This window comes from Larus michahellis, chromosome 21, assembly GCF_964199755.1.
Source record: "Larus michahellis chromosome 21, bLarMic1.1, whole genome shotgun sequence".
Lineage (NCBI taxonomy): Eukaryota > Metazoa > Chordata > Aves > Charadriiformes > Laridae > Larus > Larus michahellis.
Window position 1 is genome coordinate 5,888,137 of NC_133916.1, and position 17,576 is coordinate 5,905,712.

Here is a 17,576-nt window from a genome sequence, read left to right on the forward strand (position 1 = left end):
CCCGTGGGAGCCTGTTTAGTATTCACAACGCTGCCCTGAAAAGCTGATTGTGCTGCAAGGTCAGCGATGAAAACGATTGAGTGCAACTTTATCTTAATGCTGCGAGCAGTTAATTAACGTCAGTAAATTGTGTAGTGCAATTGCCTCCACGGGTCAGCCCCTCTCCCTAAAGAAAGCCTGCATTGGTTTGGAATTAAATTGGCTGTTAGGAACAAAAGCGCTCGCTTTATTAGTGGAGTCTCTCTCTAGATGTCCAACACTGAAAGCCAGGATTGCGTGAAGGATTTTTTTGGTGAAGGAAATGAAATGATCCTTTCAAGCCCAGCCGTTAGTGCAGCTCTTCAACTAAGAGGGCTGCTGTGGGAGATGCCCCCACAGATGCCGGAGATGGTGCAGGTGGGAAGGGATGGACCAGAACAGCGGCAGGTCCCATGTCACCCGTCCCAGCCCAGCAGTGCCGTGGAAGACTTTGCTTATTGTACTGGAAGCACTTACACAAAACCCCACATCGTGTGGGTCCTGGGGGTGCAGGAGCCCCGGGTCTCTGGTCCAGACCTCATCATTTGCAACGCCTGGCTGCTGTCTGGGTCCCTCACGCTCCCCGAGTCAAGACATACAGAATCACGGAATTTTTCAGAGTTGGAAGGGACCTCTCGAGATCACCTAGTCCCACTCCCCTGCTAAAGCAGCATTGCCCAGAGCACATCCCTCAGGGCTGCATCCAGGCGGGTCTTGAAGGTCTCCAGAGAAGGGGACTCCACACCCTCCCTGGGCAGCCTGTTCCAGGGCTCTGTCACCCTCACCGTAAAGAAGTTTTTTCTCATATTTGATTGGAACTTCCTGTGTTCCAGCTTGTGCCCGTTACCCCTCGTCCTGTTACTGGGGACCACTGAAGAGAGTCTGGCTCCATCCTCCTTGAACCCACCCTTTAGATACTTGTAAATGTTAATAAGGTCTCCCCTCGGCCTTCTCTTCTCCAGGCTAAAGAGTCCCAGCTCTCTCAGCCTTTCCTCATAAGGGAGATGCTCCAGTCCCTCAATCATGAAGTTTAAAACTTATTATTTAGCTTTACCAGAGCTGTAACTGCAACATAAATCTACACTACACCGTCATTTTCTGATCATATACAAGTTTATTACAGAAATAAACCACCTTCATTATAAAAGGTGTTCAGCATAAACGTTGACAGCATCGGCTGGGTCTGAAAGATGCGAGGAGAGTTTGAAAGGGAATGAAAAGGCGCTGCCTCAGACTTGCATCTCTCTCGTTTGGGGCAGTGTTTCTTGTTTTGCCACTGAAACACAGTCTGTCCGTCCTTAACTGTCACTTCATGCTGAATGCGGCTGTTCACGCGTCTTCTAACCCGGGCTGTCGGGGCTGGAGGTGAGAGGTGGTCAGAGGAGGCACGGGATGCCTCTGCAGCCCCTTGCCCGCGGGCGCTGTACGAGGAGCACTCGTGCGCGGGGGAGCATTGCTGAACCCCCTCCCTTGCCCCTCGCACCCACAGTTCTGTAGGTGGCAGTGGTGGCTTTTGGGAGGCACTTGCACGGGGCAGGGGAGTGCTCCGGCCTCGGAGGCTTTGAGAAAGTTAAAACCCCACAAAATCCTAAAGGAGCAGCGGAGTCCAGCGGTTCTTCCCAGAGAGGCTTTAGCCACAGGTGACCCCTTTTAAAATAAGCCAACCCCCAATTCCATGGCTTCCCTGCTGCGACGAAGCCCCAAATGCATTAAAGACCTTGTAGGAGAATATGCCCCATCCGCGTGCTGAGTGATGCTTTCTATAAATAGCTCATATGCACTTGCTATATACAAAATATTATGTACATGGGGCGTTACTTTATTTGGTGTGAAGCTCTGAATACCTCTCGTGGTGCCGCTCCCAAGATGCTGGGGCAGGAGATCACAGCAGAAGATGCTTATGGTTGTGCTGCCTGAGGACAAGCAGCGAAGGCACCTGGATCCAGGGTGAAAAGCCCCTTTTCCAGCAGCCCCGTGGCTCGGTGGGCTATTCCTTCAGCAGACCCAGCTTCTTCAGTGCCTCTCGCCGGTTCTCATCGGTTGCCCCCTTGGGGGAAATCTTCACGCTGACGCTGGAGCGGGGAGGCTTGGGGAAGCTCTGCAGCAGGTGGGATCGCCGCTTGTTGCTCTTCTCCGGCTCCATCTGCCCGGACTCCTTCAGCCCAGCAAAGTCATTCCCTGCCACGAGGGACGTCGGCCGGGGGCGGCTGCTCCTCAGGAAGCTCGGGGCGAGCCGCTCGATGAAGGACATCTTGCCCAGGGAGCTGCTGGTCTTGACGCTCTGCTCCTTGACGCTGCTCATGTAGCTGCTCAGCCCCACACCAGAGCGCTCCAGGGTGTTGGATTTGAAGTTCATCTGCCGGATACCTGGCACCAACCTCTCCGCTGCCCCACGGTGTGCCTCGGGCTCTCCGGTGACATGGAATGGCATCTCCCTTGGTTGGGGTTGTGTGGTAGGTTGAAGGTGGGTGCTGACCTCCCTCCTGTCCTGTGACAGTCCAAGCTTCTCCAACGCCTCCCGTCGGGCTTTCTCCTTCTCCTTGGGGTCGAGATGCCCTGAATTTGCCTTTTCAGCAGCAGCGTTGCTGGCAAAGCCGGCCGAGGACGGCGGTGGTGCTTTTACCTTCTGGCCAGGCTCTGTGGCGAGTGGCACTGGGCTGTTTTTGCTGGTTTTCAGGATAATATTTGGTGGCAGTTTCCGTGGCTTGGGGGCAGTTGGAGGCCCGCGCTTGGCATCTGGGTCCTGAGGGACCTCTTCCAACGTGGATTTCTCTGGCTGGCCCCATGAAGTCCAAGCCTTGGTCTCCTTGGCTGAGCAATTGCTCCGTGACCACTCGTGGCTCACCAGGTCATCCTGGAAGGGATCTGGAGGCTGGATAATCAAAGATTCCAGGGACTTCACCTGGCTTCTTGTATTGGCTTGGTCAAGCCCATCCTTCTTGGCCATCTCCTGTGAAGATTTACCTACTGGCACTGGTTCCTCCACTGTGCGGACAGTCACTTTGCTGTCCAAAGCTCCGTTTGCTCTCTGTGCGTTTGCTACAGTGATGTTCCTTGGAAGACTGTAATAGCCTGGGCTTGGAACCGCTGCTGGAGCTGAGCTTGAGAAGGTGGAGATGCTCTTACCACTCTTCTGGTCAGCTGCACGCTGCTGACCCACGCTCAGACGGGGAGCCCCATTTTCCAAATCTAGGCAAAGAGAGAGATGTGAAGTCACGCACCATTCTGCAGATGGACACAGGACACTGTCCTGTGGGCAAAAGCAGCTTCTCCACACCTGACGAACCAGCACAGCCGTGGCAGAGTTCACCCAGAGAGCTTACCCTGACCACAGCTAAGAAAGTCAGATACTGTGGATTTGGCAGAGCACACAGTGAATGAGGAGCCTCGTTAACCTGTGTAAGCTCAGAGCGTGAGCAAAGATGCTCTGCCCCGCGGTTCTGCCAACCTCGCCAGGCAGCTCCTGCATGTGAGAACTGGGAAAATGCAGTCGGTGCCCTACTGACCTCGCTGCCTACAGCCACCGCTCGCCACGGAGTGACGAAAGCAAGCTGGCTTTAGCTTACCACGTGAATAAAACCGGGGCAATGCTCCTTCCCTGCCTGCCAAGGGAACGCACCCTGCGTGAAAGTCCCTTTGCAAACAAGGCTGGAGCGCGGTCTGCAGCTCACCCCGGGGAACGGAGTCTCGCTTGGGCCATGTCCTGGGCAGCTTGGAGGGCTCCACGTGGTCGGTCTCATCAGTAGAGACCCCGCTGTCTGCTTCTGCATCCAGCGAGCCAATAGTTTCTTCTAAGAACATCAGACACTCTTTCTCTTCCACAGATAAGTAGTCGTAACTGTTATCGCTCTGAAAAAGAAAAAAGCAGCACAGGTAGGAGACGCGGGTGTATTACTAGTCACAGCCCTGACAGGTAAGGAGGGACCTGTGATGGCTCCTGGCTGGGAGACTTGGCCAGTGACTTCAAAAATTGGTACTGACAGCTACAGAAAACTAAACAACTTCCTATAAAAATATATACATACACTTAAGGCCATTTTTATATTACCCCCCTATAAGCATCAGAAGATGAGCTATTTCTAACTTGGAAACTTGGCCTCTACCTTTGAGTTCTTTAGTTTACTTCGAAATATGAGCAGATGGGTAACGCGGGTGGTCTATAGGTACAGACACCTGTACTGATCAGCAGTGCCGAATCCTAGAAGCTTGTCTAAATATCGTAAACACTGAAGGCTTATCTGTGGGTGGTGGTCCCTCTCCTTGTTCTCCCATTCATATCCCAGCAAGGTTCTGTTTAATTTTTGTTGTATTTCAAGTACCATGAGACGTGATTGCAGTGGAAGTGCCAAGTTACAAGGCGATACATGCAATATATCATGAAAAAACTGAAGGGCAGGAAAGGATGGAGATCAGCGAGCGGGGAGGAGAAATTGTCCCAGGTGGGGTTGTTTTGCAGAGACACCTATCCAAACCTTTTACCATGCGATGTTGCAACCAGTTTTTCCATCGCTAATAAATTTCAGAGGGTTTGGTTCTGGTTTGCAATACATCAAATGGAAAGCCTGTTCAGGACTGAGCGTTGCACTTGCACATATCAATTATGCTCCAAGTCAGACAGGATGTAATTAGTCCATCCATCAATCTTGGAATCGGTGTTCGGAGACAAACAAGCTTTAATGGACAGATAGTGAAAAATTACACATCTACACCCATGGTCCAAACTCACCCCTGCCTTAACTAGGAAATTAATCTCTTGTCAGCTGGGAGGAGTACAGCTCGCTGTCTTTTCCAGGTGAAGTCACCCTGGCTGGAGCCGGTCTGACCCAGTTATCCAACTGGTCTAATCCCTCACTGGGGAGCGCGCCCGGCTCCTCCTGCCCAGCGCTTGCACTATCTGCATCTGCGGGCAAGGCAGGAGCCCCGGGCTCTCGGTGCCACGTCCCCGAGGAGACCTTGCAGGAGCTCCGGCTCCCGATCGCTGCCACGCGCCTGGCAGGACGGAAAGGCTGGGAGTGCTTTGGGGCAGGAATTAATTTGGTTCTTGCGTTGCCCTTGGCGTGATGCTGTGTCAGGGCCCCCAGGTGCTTCCAAAGCACTGACGGAGAGTGGTTTTGAGCAGAGATCTGACCGAAATCCTTCCTCAGCCGCCGAGAGGGGCGAGTTGAGCCCCCGCTGTGCCCGGGTGGGCAGCACAGGGTTACTTACACGCTGCGAGTGGTTGGAGGCCGTGCTGACCATGCTGTCGCAGCTGTCAGAGTTGCAGCCAGCCATCCCCAGCTCCTTCCTAGGCATAGCACAGGCTGCCGCGGCGTCCGGCGTGGGGGGCAATATCCCGGCTGAAGCAGAAGAAAGGAGAGGCGTTAAGCTGCGGGACCCCCCGGGGGGTGCAGGCACGCTGGGCAGGCGGGCTGTGGAGCTGCTGGATGGATGGAAAGTACGACGGAAGCTGCACATGAGGCTGCTGCTCTCCAGGAGAAGGTTCGGCTGGGCTTTTTTAAAGCATCCTTGGAACTGAAGTTTTCCCCAAAAGAATAGGAAATAGAGCGAGCTCTGGATTGCCTACCCACGGCCATCTCACCATGGGGGTTCTCTAATCATCCCAGAGGTGCGGACAAGGTGGTTCCCAAGCGAAGGAAGAAGCTGTAAGCTCGGCAGCAGCGATCCCATCCCAAGGCAAGCCCAATCGCAGCTCTGACACACCGGACCTCTGCCCTCCTCCACACCCACCCTTCCCAGTGACGCTCTGCTGGGACCTTCCTCCCGGCGAGGACCTTCCCCGGGGATCACCGAGGTGTCATGGCCGCAGGGAGGTGCCCTGGTCCTTCGGGGCACGCCGGGGAGCGTTGGGGCACACACCTGGCATGGTTCGCTAGGAGCAGGGCAGTGCTGGGAGCTGTGCCCGGGCTGCCCCCATGGGCCATGTCTCCGGCCACCCCGGGGGTGTCGCAAGCAGCACCCCAAGGTCCCCTCCCTGCTCGCGGTGATGCACCTTTGCTGCTCTCCTGGATGCAGCCTGTTACGCCCAAACACCGTAACGTCTGCTGACAAACAACCTGACATCAGGGTTCCCAACAGCGAGACCGTCCCCGGCGGCGGAGGGGACAGTTATGCTCAGAGGGTGCCTGGCCAAGAGAGAGCTCCGCTGCCTGCGGGGAGAGGCTGAGCAGCCTACAAAAGGCGTAATTACTTCTGGATGTAAAGCATTAACCTTCCAAAATTCACTGCCACCACCAATTATGTGTTTTCTCCGCCCGCGCCGCCCATTCTTGGGGAGAGAACTGGGCTGGGGAGAGCGGCAAAACAAACGCCCCCTGCAACACACACGGGCCCACGCGAGAGGATTTGCTCGTCAGAGGACAGAGGAGCTCTTTGTGCCGTGACCTGCCCGGAACACGCTGCCGCTTTTTTTTTTTTTCCCCCTTGTAGCAGGATCAGGGAATTAGACAGAGCGATAAGCGAGCAGAACTGGCTGCTTGTTCCGAGCGTTAGACCCTGAAAGAATTCCTTTGTAATTGGGACATGCCGCAAAAATTACATTTCAACACCCACACCCTGACGGATCCGATCCTTCCGCGCAGGAGTTTAGTGTTTTGGTCTCAGCTTTGCATTATTTGCTGCTTAAATTACGTTTGAGTAAGAGGTGCTTTTGGAACAGCAATAGCCGTGATTCTTTGGAATTTGGATAACTTCATAGCCAGAGCTTTTAGCTGTTGGGAAGCAGAGAAACTGGGTGTGGGGGGAAACCCAGTTTGGGGGGGGTTTAGGCTTCTGCAAGCCACAGGGTTTTGCTGTGCACCTGAAGATTTGCAACGTGAAATACGAAATCTGTTTCCAAGCAGCAGGAGACGACCGCCTGCGCGGCGGGGATTGCTGCAACGCTGCTCACCGCCTCCCACACGCGTCCAAGAGAGCAAAACCCTCGGGGGAAGCGAAAGTCTTGCTCCAACTTGACCCCTGCAGCCGGAGCAGCCGGTTGGTGCCAGCGTCCCCTGTCCCCCCCGGGAGCGGCAGCATGGCCCCCCTCTAACCAGGGGGTTCGACAGAGAGAATTCCACCGTCGGAATGCCCAATGCCATCGGCCCACTGGAAAAAATAAGTTGCCCTGGTTCAAACGGCGTTTGCAAACACAAAGCGGGTGCCCGGGGTTTGGCACCCGCCGAGCCCCCCCTCGCTGGGAGGCAAAGTTCACCCAGCGCTCGTCGGAGGCCGGGGAGGATCTAGGCAGGAAAGGAGAAGTTCGTTTTCCTGCCCACGAGTTCTCGGGTGCAATTGTGGCTCTAACGCCTTCATCCGACTCGGGAAAGGGGAAAAAAAATCAGTGCTGAAAGATCCCGGTTTTTATGATTCGGAAGGATATTGCTTGTTCCTTCCTTTCGCTGAGTAACACGGTTCAGCCTGTGTTACTTCGCCGAGTTCAGCCACAAACTGAAAATATGAGTGAGCATTTAAATTAAAAGACATGGCACGTGAACAGCTGTTTTTCAATGGTGTGTATGTCTTCCCCCACTAAAAATGCTTTTAGAGGAAGCTATTTTTTATCTAAAATAAAAGTCCAGTTCGCGCAGCTTCTGTGACAGCTGCTGTAACTGTCCTTTGCAAAGCTCCCTGAGCCCTCAAACTTCAAAGAGGCGCTGGGTAGCAATTAATGCTAATTGCTTTATAGGAAGAGGCTACTTTCTTTTAAGGCCAGCACTACTGCAAGTATTCTATCCCGGCTCTCCAGCAAAGGTAAAGAACCTCGGTATTTTGGCTGTCTGAGGCACAGCAGCCGGATCCCCCTGCCTTACAGCTGCTGGCAAAGGGCTTTGACCCGGCCAGCTCGAAAGAGAAAACGAAGCAAAACGCCGTTTGCAGGTACCGTCCCAGCGGCCGCTGCTCTGCAGCGGCACAGCGGGATGGATCCCACCTCGGGGCGAAGGGAGGCGATGGCGGCAGATCTATTTAAACAAGAAAATCAAGTGCACGCAGCAGCTGCCCGAGCTCTTTGCTGTCCTCAGCACGAGTTTTCCCAGCCTCTCCCCGCCGGCAGCTGCTGGTCTCCCCGGCTTTCCTCCCGCCACCACCTTCAACCCACCTCGTCCATCTTCCCTGGTGCCACCTCCCGTGACACCTCCACCACTTTCCCCTTCCAAAGCAACGCGTGTCCGTACCCCCATCGGTGCCCGAGCCCCGTGTCCTCCCCGGGCAGAGACGCTCAGCCCCTCGCCCGCAGCCCACGCAGCAGGAAAAGGACAGAAAGCAAAAGCCGAGAAGGAAGAGAGATTATTATATTATTTTCTTTTTTTTACCAGGACGTCCGTCGCTCCACGCTGCCCGGCTCCTTGTCCCAGCCGTGCCTATCCCAGGACTTCTTTGCTTTTCTGGGCTAACCAAACAGAGCCGGGTTACACATTAACTCACCTGCCCGGCCGAGATAAGGCTGTGCGGTGCTGGGTGGGTGGGTGCTGGGCGGGTGGGTGCTGGGCGGCGAGCCCCCGGCCCCTCACCTGCAGCCTGCGGCACCGGGGCGAGAGAAACTCATCCCGCAGCTGTGCAGGGCGGGTTCGTGGTGCTGCGGGCTGGGGTCCCAGCACCGCCGAGCCCCTAAAACACCTTCATGTGCTGCCCTGACGCGGCCGGGTCCCTGCACGCCGTGATCGCTCGCAGCCCTGCCAGAGAGGCTCTGCTCCCAGCCAGCGCGGGGCAGGCAGCGCAGGCAGAGGTGCAGGCAGCGCAGGCAGAGGTGCAGGCAGCACAGGCAGCCCGTGCCCGGGAGGCTGCGGGCAGCTCTGCGCGGTACCACCCAGCTCACTCACTTCCCGGCTTGGCTGGTGTCCTCTGATGTCCTCAGCGCGGGTTTCGCCGGAGACTCCTTAATCCGGCAGCCTGTTCTGCCGCATAGCTGCTCGCTGACACGCGGAGGAGCCCAACGCGCAGCCCTGACCAAAGCGCTTTTGTACATAATAATTAAGTCCTTTGCGCCCTGCGCTGCTGAAGGCATTACCCCACAACTGGTTTATTCTCTTGGGTGGTTTTGTGCATGAGGTCCCTCTGCTCAGGGTAGGACCCGGCTCCTTCTCAGCTCTAAAAACACAGATCGTTACTAGAACAAGTACGTACTTGCGTATCACCAGAACTTTGGCAGAGACCAAAAGTTTGCTGTCTGCTGCTGTACAGTGTACGATTCTTGTAAAGACAGGTAAAAAGCCATTTTAGAAGGGAAGCTTCACCACTAAGCTTTATTTATGTGTTAGAGAAGGGGGTGCTGCAGTCATGTATGCTCTGGGGCTTGTTCTGCACCTCCTGCCTGGCTGCGGCTCCCCTTTGCCCCTCCTGGCATCGTTCCCTGCAGGCGCTGAGCCCCTCCGCGTGTTCATTCCCTCTCTCCCTAATGCTGGAAGCTCTTCTCTTCACTGGGCTGCCTGAGTCCTCGAGCCTGGGTAAAGCTAAAGCCCCCGGGACACCCGTCGCCCTCCTCACTCACACCAACACCTGCTCAGAAACTGCTGCCGGGGCACGTCCTTTGGCAGCGTCCCCTCCTCTGGAGACAGGGGTACCACCGCTGCTGCCACTCTCTGGGGGGAGGTAAAGGAGAGCCCAGTTATTCCATCTGCAGCACTGGGTGACGCCGACCTCCAGTACCCGATCTGCCGGGTGGTGCTGCAGAAACAGCTGGAAGAGCTGCCGTGACTTGTGATTACCCCGACTTTGGGCTCTCCTAGTAAAATTACAGCTTTTCCCTCTGATAAGCAATGCTTAGGGCAATGCTTCCCCCTCCCAGCGGAGCATCTGCTCTGCAGGGCACTCCTCACTGAATAACTATCAATCAACATCCAAGCAGAAACCCTGCAGCAAACTTGCAGAATCGATATAGCCACCGGATCCATTCAAGTTTTCGTGCTTCGGTGATTTCGTTTTTATTGGGTTGCTGTTTTTTGCTTTAGAAACAGGCTGTGTTGCAATGCGAGTTCCCTGCTGCACAGAACAGGGAAGTGGAAACATCTGTTGTTTAAAGCCATGGTAGGATGGAGAGAAAGCAGAGGTTCCCATCAGCTACAGCTGTGCCCAGTTAGCGAGGTAAGGGGAAGGGGAAGGGGAAGGGGAAGGGAAATGGAAATGGAAATGGAAATGGAAATGGAAATGGAAGGTGTGTGCTGACAAGCAAATCCAGAAGGCAGAGGCTGTGGGAGCCCGTCCGGTCGTGTCTCCCCCAGCCTGCAGCAAAGGTGAGGGGTGCGAGCGCGGCATGTTGGGGCATCGCCGCAGCCGGTGGCCACAGAACCGAGTGCGGGACTTGGTGCCGGCACTTCTGGAAGCGTTGGCTGGTGTTGTGCTGGGTGGTGCAGCGACGTGCACAGGGTCAGATTCACACTGGGTTTGCCGGGTTGCGCTTAGTTCTGAGCCTGCTTTAAGAGAGGGAGCAAATCTAAACCCAGGGCTATTTTCTTATTGCGCGTGCAAACACGGTGTGCCTGAGCGACCACTCTGGGACAGGGCGAGTGTGTCCCGAGAGCTCCGCGCTGCCAGCACAAGGGCTTAAATCTGTGCCGTAACATAAATAGAGCTTGCTGCCTGCAGGGCTGCGAGCAGGTCAGGAAAATGTCATGATCCATCAAGAAAAGTCTTGAGCTTCTCTGAATCGGGTGCCCAGAAAGAACCTGTTCTTTTCCCCTTTTCCTCTTCCTCCAATGAATATAAATAGCTACAACCCAAAATAAAGCGTGATTTCATATAGGTGGCATGAAGTACATGTAAGTAGTCAAATGATGCAGAGAAAACTCCACAATGCTGTGAAAGGACTTTGGCATGTTAACAGACCCGTTGTGCCTCACCCTCTTCATAAACAAACGAAGACAAATGATTCAGTCCCGGCCCTGAAGGAAACGCATCCACACGGCGTCACCGATAAGATACCTGTTAACGTAATGACATTTATTTGACTCTGTAAGACTGTTGGACACTTTCCTTAGATCAAATTGTCCGTACAGTAGGTATGCTGACGAATCAATTATGAAAAATACTAGGTAGTTAATACCTACTATTACACAGCAGTTTAGGGAAATAATTAAATCTTCATAAGGCTGGGAACCGAGCAAGCAACCCTATTTATGATGCCTGTTTTACAGAAAAGAGGTAGAGAACTGAGGTGATCTGTTTCCATACCTTGGTTAGCATTAACTCTGCATCAGAAAGGAGGAGTCAGCTCTCAGGGTATAACACAGTTCCACAAGGCTTTAATTAAAAATAATAGACAAGGACACTGCAATCTCGGACAACCTAATTTTGTTAACTTCCCCTGTTGCATTCTTTTGTAACAGAAAGCATCCAGGTGCTCACGCTCACGGGAGTGAAAAAGCAATATTGATTTCAGCCAATTTGAAGTCATTTTATTCTGCCCAGTCCCGAGCAGAGCAAAACCCGATGGCAGTTCCACAGCTGGGTGCAGTTGGATTTAAAATGCAGGCAGGCGTTTCATTTGTAGGATAAAGAGTTGTAATTTTCAAAATAGCAAGCTGAAAGTTTTTAATTTTTTTTTTTTTCCCCTCCTCTTATTAAAGGGTTTCCCTGGCAGGGAGAGGTTTGCGGGGCTCAGCCACGGGGGCTGCGCGGGGCAGGAGCCCCCGGTGCTGCCCAGCCCTGATCCTTCCTTGGTTTCTCAAAAATCCCCATCGATACGGGGATTTCTGTGTTCAGGGCACTCGTTCGGCATTTTCTTCATTTATCCTGTCCCCTCCTCCTGCTCCCTCAAAGTTGAGAAGGGCAAATAGATAACGCTGCTGAGGTCAAAAATGTTTATAAAAATGACGGGTGCTCCTGCGCCGCCAGCGCAGTCTCACGGTGGCTTTGTTGCCCCGGGGCGGGTGACGACTGCAGGGCTGTGACGGTCTGGAACAGGGCTCTAGAAAAAGCAGGATGGGTGCAGGAGGCGCTGGTCCCAAACCGTCACAAGTGGCCTCTGCTGTGACCGTGCACGCAAAAAGGTGCAGATTTCAGATGCTGATTTTATACCGTGTAACGAGATGTTCCTTTTCTCAGCACTCTCCCCAGCAATTGCTCTTTTTACATAAGTTTATCCAGAACTAAGGAATTAAGTTTATCCTTCAGAAACTTTGGAATATTACTGACTTACTCCCGAGACCAGTCTTTCAGGCAGTGGCATCCATGACGTACGTACGTACGCTACTGAACCCAAACCTTCCTGTCCAAGTCTGTCTACCTAACGATTTATGTATTTGAATGCATAAAAGATTCTGGAGGTATGTGAAACTCTTTACGCTTTTTTTCTCTTCGTACCCGACGCTACTTATACAGACAAAATAGTTTACTACTAAAAAAAAGAAAAAAGTTATTGTCGAACAAGTTGGAAGTGAAGAAGCTTCATCCTGACCAGGTTGGGAGGCTGCGTCCCTCTCGCTGTGACTGCCTCAGTGCCAAGGGAAAAAGGGAATGAGGTGGAGGGAAAGCAGATGGAAACGCCTCCAAGGCTGCACTTCCTTTATGTGAAGACCCGGAAAACACACTGGGGAGCAGCAGCCAACGGGGCCCAAACCTGAAATTCAAGAACTGAGGCAGAGACTAGGCTGAACAAGCATGCATCACTCACGTTTATTGGTGCATCAACAATTTTGCAATTCAGGGCACGTGTTTAAGGAAATATGTTATAGCAACTGATCCGTACTGACGATACACAAACCGGAACGATGTACTGCCGAATTACATTGGTAACTAAGACGTTTAGAAACGTTTTTACTGCGATGGGAACACGCGCTGTCTGCCGCGGTGAAAGTCCTTGCTCAACATCTGCTCAACGTGTAAACTCGGACAAGCTTTTAAGGTGCTGTTATAACCACGGCATGCATCTCTTCGTACAACACAACACGTCTGTGAAAGGCCACGTGATCAGAGCGTGTGAGGCTCTTCTTTGAGTAAAGAAGGAATTTGGTGCTGGTGGAAGGGCCAGACTGGCACCAGGAAACCAGAATTCTTTAACTGAAGATCCAGAACTGCGCAGATGGGTGGAACACGACCAAGCTTTGAGCAGGCGCAGCTTCGAGGCAAAACCCGCAGTTTCCAGGGGCCGTTTAGTTACTGACCCCCGTGCTGACGTACTCGGCAAGGAAATGAGCGCTCAGTTTAAATGGGAATGGCAACAAGAGTAATGGTTAAGGACACGCATTATTTTAATTTCTTACAGGCTTTCTGGACTGGTCTGGGCAGGTGACACTATTCCGGGCAGGTGACACTATTCCCTGCCAGTACCTGGGCCTACGTTCCACACCTCTACTCTAAAATACCCGTCATTAATTTGCTGTGTAATTACTAACAGTCCAGTGCAAACATATCACTGATGTTCAGTAGTTTATCCCACTAGTACCAGGATGCTGTTTTTGTGATAATTCCGTAATTGTATCATTAAGGGCAGGCAAATGCTGATAAAAGATAGTAAAAAAAACCCCTAACATTTATAAAAGAAAGGGAGTTGTACTTTAAATATATCCATATCTTACACTTTAAATAACGTAGATACTTTCTGTTTGGGAGAGTTTAGGGAAATCACATAAGGCTTTCCGACTCAAGGTCAGTCCCACAGGTCACTCGCTCCTTGAAAGAGTTTGTCAGCGTGTAACAGCATCAGCTTTTACAAAGATGAATTACAGCAGTTCAGTTGACTTTTTTTTTTAACCAAAGAGATTTTATTTTCTGGGCAATGAAAGAAAACATCCAAGCAGTGATATTGACACATCCCCCTCAAAAGGAACGGATTCTCCGTTAGCAGATTTCCAATGCAACCATGATATAGCAAAGCTAAACACTCTGGATTAAACAAGCTAATTTTAAAAATACTGTAACTGAGAAATACCAAAAAAAAAAATATTTTTTACACACCTTCAGAAATCCACCCAGGATACAAAGCTCAAATCTAAGTGTTGCTCCCCAAAGTCAATGCATTTGCAAACGTGGCAGACAACAAATATGTATCTTCTCCTTCTGTTTCAAAGCCACCCAAAGACCTTTACACCTCTCTGAGGTAGGTATTATGTCCATTTTACAGATGGCAAATGGTGAGGATCAGCTCCTTGTCCAAGGCGTCTCACTGCTCCAGTGTGAGAGCTGCCAATACGACTTAGGATGGACAGTCTCTTGGTCTCATTCCTAGACAGTATTTCATCTCAAGTAGTTAAAACACAGTGTAATCTTCAAGTTCCTTTGAACTCTCAGGTATTTCTTCAGGTTTATAAGCGTCAGCTTCTAGAGGGCTGGTTTTAATGTTGGGTTTTGTTGTGTTTTGGCTTTTTTTCTAATGGTAGGCTAAATCAAAGTGGGGTTTAACACCGGAAGCTAAGTGGCTTTCTCTAGGAAACTCCCAACAGCGCTAATGTGTATTTTAATATTGAATTTAAAAGAAGCCTGGTCCATAGTGCTCTTGGTGATTCTATTCTTTTTACTTAATTATTCATGCCTCAGTTCAGCAAAGCACGCGCTTACGTAATTATGTTCCATTTTCAATGAGACCCTCCTGTATTTCAAGGTCCAACTGGGAGCCTCTGCTGAGAACTTCAGTGAAACATACTTTTTATAGAAAATAAGTTTTTGCTGCAGCAGGCGTTTAGCCAGATGCCTTAAAGAACGGAGGCCTTTAAAACTAGATCTTAGGTTCCACTTGGAAAGTGGGTTTATTTCTGCCTTAGTCCGAAGAGGCACGTTCTTGATCCCCATTTGTACAAGTGCAAGGAAGGTAACTCTAAACAGAGTAACAGAAGAATAGCAGGCTAAGAGTACTTTAAAACTCAATAAAACAAGTATGTGTTGCAGGCATTTCAAAGAAAAATCCCTTTCAGTAATGTGCACCTTTACAGCACCTTTTAAAAGACCTCAAAAGCACTTGCGTTAAGCCTCACGACCCCGCTGTGAGGTAAGATACTTTAAACCAACTTCAGCTTCCCTGATTCTGAACAGTACGAGAAGTAGGGCAGTTTACTCAGCTTATTTTGTTCCGAAAATTAAACTGCACCCTTCATTATCAGAATTAAAGTCTTGCTACTGAACAGTCATCGGTGACAAATGAAACACATTAAGGCAGAATGCAGATGAAGACACTTCGAGCCTCCCTTCTGGGTTAGCACTCTGTCCTTCGAAAAAGGGCAAAACTTTTTGCCGGCAGAGTGAGAACTATACCTTAAAGTGCTAATTTACAGTATTTGGAATCTGGTACAGCTTAGTAACACTGTGGCCATGCGGCTATACCCAAGTAAAGTCTGCTTAAGTGTATTTAACAGATGCAAATTAAGTCACTTCCCTAACTACTGTATTTCCCTCCTGCCAGATACTATTATGAAGAAGAATCCAAAGTATCCCAAGAAACATGCCTATGTTCTGATGCAGTGTAAACACCAGGGGGTTGATAAGTTATTTTTCAAGCAACTAAAAACTACCTACGGAGGATTAATAAGTTTATTCAACACTTAACCATCTACTCATTAATTTAAAGAAGGCTATCTTAAAGCTTAGAGGCCATTTCTTTCTCTAAAGCCATGACTTCACACAAACAATACAGTCTACTTCTGATAGTAACAGAGTATAGGGCAGCTTTGGAGACACTCCTTCCATTAAAAATTGTGCACCAAATGAGCGGTTTCCCTTGCAAGAACCGCTTGTACGCGCGGAGTCTAATTCTTAGTATAAGTAATGCTGATACGTGTATTTCCCAAACCCTTACATTAATTAAATCACTCCGAAAACATAATACAGGGAGATTCATTCAGCAACTCAGAGGCTAGATTTTATGCTAGTGTTGAACAAGCCTGATTTTGTATGTCCGCTCAGATCGCATACACAAAGAGATTATATCAGAAATGAAGTTTTAGCTGCCAGTGTATACCACCGCCAAAGTACTATAAATTAGCATGCGAGAAGATACCTATTCCAAACCCATTGGAAAAGTCACTAACCATAACAAACCTGTGCGTCTTGGCCATCATTAAGTTAATACGCTTTTCAAGCTTTGTGAACGGAATTTTGTGATTACATACAGCTTATCTGGAAATCCAGAATTTTATTCTGGATTGGTGAGGTAGTCGATGTAACCCTCCTCATGTAGATGTCACACTTCTCCGAAGTTGGTGTGTCCAGTCTCCTTGGCGTGTTCTCTGGCTTCCACTTGTCCAGTTAGTCCCTTCTGGCACACCATGCACCTCAGCGTAAAGCGATTCACGTCGGTAAACTGCCTCTTCCGTCTGGCTTCATCCGCCAACTCCAACGCTTGCGCAAGAACAATATCATCAGTTGTGGAGAAAATGGTCTGGGGAGGAATGTCCGAGTCGGGGATTTTACGCTCAAGTGGATCATAATGAATTCCATCGTAAATTAAAAGGACCCGCTTAGTGTAACTGGCATCTTCCCCAAAACGGTCGATTCTGACTGTCTGTGTGTCCACCACACAGATTTCGCACTGGTAAAATTTGGATAAAATGGACACTTCGATGGCTCCTCCCCAAGTCTCTTCTCGTCTGATCCAGTCGCAATACTCCCTGTTAGTTTTCCCTAGAACTGCCTCACAGTAAGAATCAGGATCACTTGCTACTATCTGGGCTATAAGGCTGCGCATCTCTGGGGCACAACCCGGGTCGTAAACGCCTCCCTCCACCACGTAGTACACGCTGGTGAAGAGACAGGAGTTATCCGCCGGGACAACCCTCCTCACAAGCACCGGTGCCGCTTCCCTCATGGAGTTTGACATTGTTCTTTTTGCAACAACAGGTGAGTCAGTCTTGGGTTTGGACGTATCCTCTTCGACGATCAGAGTATCACCTGTCAAACACAGGAGGAGGAAGAATTGAGAGAAATAAGCTGATGGGAGTTAAAGATGAAGCTGTTAAACACTACTGCGTTGTTGTTATTACTAAGGATCACCCTCGTTTTCCCCAGCAGCACGGTATTCTGATGGAAAACAGCCTCAGCCAACACAGCCCGTAGGACCGCAACTCCGTGGTGGGTTCCAGTGGACTCACCTGATGTCTCCTGGGTCCCCGTCCCCACAGCCCTGCGCTTTTGCCTCTGCCCCCCAGGGACGCGGGTGAAACCACCACCGAGGAGTCCTTCCCTCCCGAGCCGGCTGTGACAGCTCCCCCCAGGAGGAGGAACCGGCCCGGCAGCCAGCTGGCGAGGGGCGGGCTGGGCCGCAGCCTCCTTTAATTACGGTAATTGCAGCCGGCCGGACAGCAGAGGCCATAAAGCGCCGGTGCCCGCCCCCCCACGCAGGCCCGGCCCGGCCCTCACCCGAGTGGATGCCGAGGTCGCCGAGCCGCCGCTCGCCGTCGCTGAGGTCCAGGCTCCGCGGCGGGAAACCGAGCAGGAGGCGCTGGGCCGGGGCGGGGACGCCGGTGAGGGCGGCCAGCGCGGCCTGCATGTCCCGGAGGCGGGAGTGGGCCGTGAGGCCGGGCAGGGGGTGGGTGCCGCTCCGGGCCTTGCAGCGCAGCCGCAGCATCCTCGGCGGGGCTGCCCCGCGCCGCCGCCGCCGCCCCACCGACCGACCGCCGCTTCCGCTTCCGCCCCGCCCACTCTCGCGAGACCTCCCGCCG

General features: G+C 51.6%; 2 protein-coding genes across 8 annotated transcripts; both read right to left on the reverse strand.

Moving 5' to 3' along the window:
• Positions 1–1,112: 1,112 nt before the first annotated feature.
• Positions 1,113–8,843, reverse strand: C21H1orf116 (chromosome 21 C1orf116 homolog). 7 transcript variants are annotated; one of them, XM_074564554.1, is made up of 4 exons: positions 8,307–8,843; positions 5,224–5,354; positions 3,690–3,867; positions 1,113–3,207 (listed from the first exon to the last, which is right to left on the reverse strand). In XM_074564554.1, exons 2-4 carry the CDS (start codon positions 5,308–5,310, stop codon positions 2,006–2,008), a joined length of 1,467 nt encoding a protein of 488 aa, XP_074420655.1. In that variant the 5' UTR covers positions 5,311–5,354; positions 8,307–8,843; the 3' UTR covers positions 1,113–2,005. The 7 variants fall into 7 exon arrangements, with proteins under 7 accessions (XP_074420655.1, XP_074420656.1, XP_074420653.1 ...); XM_074564555.1 differs by having other exon boundaries at positions 8,419–8,837; XM_074564552.1 differs by having other exon boundaries at positions 3,585–3,867; positions 8,419–8,820.
• A 3,736-nt stretch (positions 8,844–12,579) lies between these two features.
• On the reverse strand, positions 12,580–17,563 carry YOD1 (YOD1 deubiquitinase). Its single transcript, XM_074564655.1, has 2 exons — positions 17,275–17,563; positions 12,580–16,806 (listed from the first exon to the last, which is right to left on the reverse strand). The coding sequence occupies exons 1-2, from the start codon at positions 17,480–17,482 to the stop codon at positions 16,100–16,102; spliced, it is 915 nt and encodes a 304-aa protein (XP_074420756.1). The 5' UTR covers positions 17,483–17,563; the 3' UTR covers positions 12,580–16,099.
• Positions 17,564–17,576: the final 13 nt, after the last annotated feature.

Bases quoted from the DNA above. Each gene is read 5' to 3' on its own strand.
- YOD1 (XM_074564655.1), bottom strand. From the start codon at position 17,482: ATGCTGCGGCTGCGCTGCAAGGCCCGGAGCGGCACCCACCCCCTGCCC. The intron at 16,807-17,274 runs GTGAGGGCCGGG...TGTGTTTGACAG, and splicing joins CGACCTCGGCATCCACTCGG to GTGATACTCTGATCGTCGAA.
- C21H1orf116 (XM_074564549.1), bottom strand. From the start codon at position 5,472: ATGTGCAGCTTCCGTCGTACTTTCCATCCATCCAGCAGCTCCACAGCC. The intron at 3,868-5,223 runs GTAAGTAACCCT...TTTCTTTTTCAG, and splicing joins CCTCCAACCACTCGCAGCGT to AGCGATAACAGTTACGACTA. The intron at 3,208-3,584 runs GTAAGCTAAAGC...CTCTTTGCCTAG, and splicing joins GCCCCGGTTTTATTCACGTG to ATTTGGAAAATGGGGCTCCC.